Source organism: Natator depressus, chromosome 14 (genome assembly GCF_965152275.1).
Source record: "Natator depressus isolate rNatDep1 chromosome 14, rNatDep2.hap1, whole genome shotgun sequence".
Taxonomy (NCBI): domain Eukaryota; kingdom Metazoa; phylum Chordata; order Testudines; family Cheloniidae; genus Natator; species Natator depressus.
This window is the reverse complement of record NC_134247.1, coordinates 46,374,713-46,378,290: the sequence shown is the minus strand read 5'-3', so window position 1 is coordinate 46,378,290 and position 3,578 is coordinate 46,374,713. Positions and strand designations below refer to the sequence as shown.

General features: G+C 53.7%; 1 protein-coding gene across 1 annotated transcript; it reads left to right on the top strand.

Moving 5' to 3' along the window:
- Window positions 1–1,689: 1,689 nt before the first annotated feature.
- LOC141998084 (natural cytotoxicity triggering receptor 3-like) lies at window positions 1,690–3,073 on the top strand (the record flags this gene model as incomplete). The annotated part of the gene is made up of 4 exons (XM_074970720.1): window positions 1,690–2,068; window positions 2,178–2,297; window positions 2,541–2,578; window positions 2,963–3,073. Coding segments are annotated over 4 exons (648 nt in total), but the record flags the coding sequence as incomplete, so codon positions are not given.
- Between the last annotated feature and the right edge of the window lie 505 nt (window positions 3,074–3,578).

Sequence of the window (3,578 nt, the reverse complement as noted above, 5' to 3'; positions counted from 1 at the left end):
ACTAGACCCCACTCCCCTCCCAGCAGGGGCCAGAGGAATGCACACCCGCACCCCCGTCCAGCCCTTGTCCCCAGCCTCTTGCTGCAGCCATCTCAGAAGCTCAGGCCACAAAACTTTCCTCCGGCCCCCCCCAAGGTGACATTTCCGGAGGATGCTGAGGCTGAGCTGAGCTGGGCTGCGGAGCTCCCCAGAGAGCAGGGACCATGGAGCAGCTGCCAGCCCTGAGCACCGTCCTCTGTGCCGTCCTCCTCATCCCCACCTGGGGAGCAGGTATTAATTTTATATATCCATCCATCCACCTACCCCATCCCTATATCCATCTCTGTCTGTCCTTCTGTCCATCTGCCCAACCCCTAGATCCATCTCTGTGTGTCCATCCATCGACCTACCCCACCCCTAGATCCATCTCTGTCTGTCCATCCATCCACCGACCTCACCCCTAGATCCATCTCTGTGTGTCCATCCGTCCATCCACCTACCCCATCTCTAGATCCATCTCTGTCTGTCCATATATCCTGTCCCTAGATCCATCTCTGTCTGTCCATCCATCCACCTACCCTATCCCTAGATCCATCTCTGTCTACCCATTCAGCCCTACCCCTACATCTCATCTATCTTTTGATCTATGTACCCATCCATCCCACCCCAAAAAGAATATCTATCTATCTATCTATCCAGATCTAGGGGTGGAGGATGCGTGCATGGATGCATAGATAGATGTGGATATGTCACATCGGGTCAATGAGAAGTATTCTGTTTCCATAAAACAAATATTTCATTTCAGTGTTGACTCCTCTTCATAATATTAAATCAAACCAGTCTGGAAATGCAAAATCAAATCATTCCCTTTTGACCCTATCAAAAACGCTTTCTCTCCCCCAGTTTTAAAGCAATTGTCACCCTTTCGAGGAGACGGCATTTCCCAAGAGGAAAACGTTCCGTCAGGACAAATTCTGACCCCCTCTGGTAAGAAGCACAAATTGTATAAAGTGGAGGCATGTGTTTGTGGTGTAGTTGAAATGACAAGCTGCCAGTTTAATTTGTAAGGGGGTTTCCTGGTCCTTGTAAGGGGGAAGCCGTTCCATACCCGTGCCTTTTCTGTACCTTTTGCAATTCTAATGTATCTTTTTTTGATTTGAGGCGACGAAAACTGCACGCAGAGTCCAAGGTGTGGGCGAACCATGGATTTATATAGAGGCAATAGGATATTTTCTGTCTTTTTCTCTCTCCCTTTCCTAATGGATGCTCACAGTCTGGTGACTTTTTTCACTGCCGCTGCACAGTGAGTGGATGTTTGCAGAGAACTATCCACAACGACTCCAAGATCTCTCTTGAGTGGTAACAGCTAATTGAGACCCCATCAGTTTGTATGTACAGTTGGGATTCTGTTTTGCAATGTGCATGACTTTGCATTTTCCACCATTGAGTTTCATCGGACATTTTGTCGCCCAGTCACTCAGTTTAGTGAGATCCCTTTGTAATTCCTCGCACCTGCTTTGGACATAGCAGTGTTGATATTGGGTCTCTGTTGGGGTGCAAATGAAAGCCCTGTGCAGTGTGTTATCGAGAGTGTTGTGAGCAGTAGCAAGGTGGACAGGAACGCACAATTCTTTCCCCTTAGCTTCTTCTCTCCGTGCTGCTAAGGTTTTGGGCTGCTGGGGTGTGTCTTGATACCACTCGTTGTCGTTTTCCTTTGCTGCTGTAATGTTTATTGCCCTAGTTCACGAAGGTCTCACAGTGCTTCAGAGCCCCGCTGTCCTCCGAGCGTCCCCCGGCGAGACCGTGAAGCTCAGCTGCTCCTTCGACAACAGACAGGGCAGCGTGGTCAAAGCGACGTGGACTAGAGCACCCGGAGTCGTGCTGGAATCTCACCATCCCTTCTACAGGGGATGGCTCAATATGTCCGACCTGGATCTGCTCCGGAAAGGGGAGGTCACGCTGACCCTGTCGGACCTGGAGGAGCGGGACTCTGGTCTCTACCGGTGCCACATCAGCATCCGCCAGGGAGAGAGCGGGACAGGAGCGGGAACCGAGCTTCTGGTGATGGGGAGAAACCAGAGTGACACAGGTGAGGTGGGGAATGGGGGCATGGGGCCTTCCCCCTCTCCGGCCCCAGGGTAGGGGACTGGCTGGCTCAAGGGGCTGAGAATCCCCTAACGCTCCTCTCCATCGCCCAGGTAAAGAACCTGCCCCCGTAGGGTGCTGCGCCCGGGAGCTCCTGTACCAGGTCGCCATCGCCTTGGGGCTCCTTCTCATCCTCGGCCTGGTGGCCACCGTCCTCCTGAAGAGACACCGAGGTACCAAACTGGAGCCTTCCCCCTGCTAAACTCCTGGCCTCCATGGGCCAGGGACTCTGCTAGTGAATACACCCAAGTGGCCGTCTGTCCTCTGGGTCCATGCTGGGTTGTCTGTCCATATAACTAACCCCCCATGTCCTTCCTTCTCCTCCTGTCCCTAGATCTCTGCAGCTTCCCCTTCACCCCAGACTCTCTCTCACACTCCTCCGTTTTAACGTTCCTTTCTTCTCCCTTCTTCCGCAGCGCCGCCCCCCCCGCAGTCCCGCCAGCGGCAGCCGAAGGTGAGACAATGCAGGCTGGGCCCTGTTTCATACAGTGCTTGGGTTTGGTCTCCGGGTGCCAATTAGGACTGGTACAATACAGTGAGGGGAGAGAACCCAGGAGTCCTTGCTCCCATCCCCCCTGCTCTAACCCACTAATCTCCACTCCCCTCCCAGAGCCAGGGATAGAACCCAGGAGTCCTGGCTCCCAGGCCCCCTGCTCTACCCAACTTGACCCCACTCCTCTCCCAGAGCTGGGGAGAAAACCCAGGAGTCCTAACTCCCAACCCCTCCAATCTGGGGTAACACTGTGGGATTTGTTCCCTGGGAGCTGCCTAAATTGGCCAGAATTAAGAGATCAGATCTGGGGTGACGCCGTCCTCACAGTGTGTCTGTCCAACACAGGGCCACGGCAGCCGGGGGGCCGAGGAGAGCGAGAGCCTGCACTACGCAGAGATTAAAATCCAGACTCCAGGACGCAGGGAACACACCTCCAACCACGCCCAGCGGCGCTGAGTCCCTCCGCACCCAGCACCACCTGAGTCCCTCACACTCACAGCCACGCTGCCAGGAGGGAATTCCCCACAGGAGGAGACCCTCACAGGGTTTGAGGGAGAGCAGAAGAAAATTATGGGCGTGAAAGTCCATGTGAACCCCAACAAGACCCAACTAGCCCTCTCTACGGCAGGGAAGAATCTACTGGGGCATGGATCTACCCTCAGGAAATGCCTTCTCCGGGGCCTCCTGGATATAACTATATCACGTCCCTGTGTGTTATTTCCCTGTCCTCTCGGAGTGATTGCAACGCCTCCCTGTGGAGCGTGACCAGCTGGGGGTAATTAACGCAGCGTCTGGTCCCTCTTCCTAACTGAGCACGAAGAGAAACGCTCATGCAGCTCAGCATCGTGTGGGCGGTGGAACTGGTCTGAGCGACCAGCGTGACTGCTCCAGCCGGCTGGAATTGCTCAAAGAAAGTGATTTTTTTTGGTCTAAAAATTAAATAATTTCTTTGTGTGAAAAA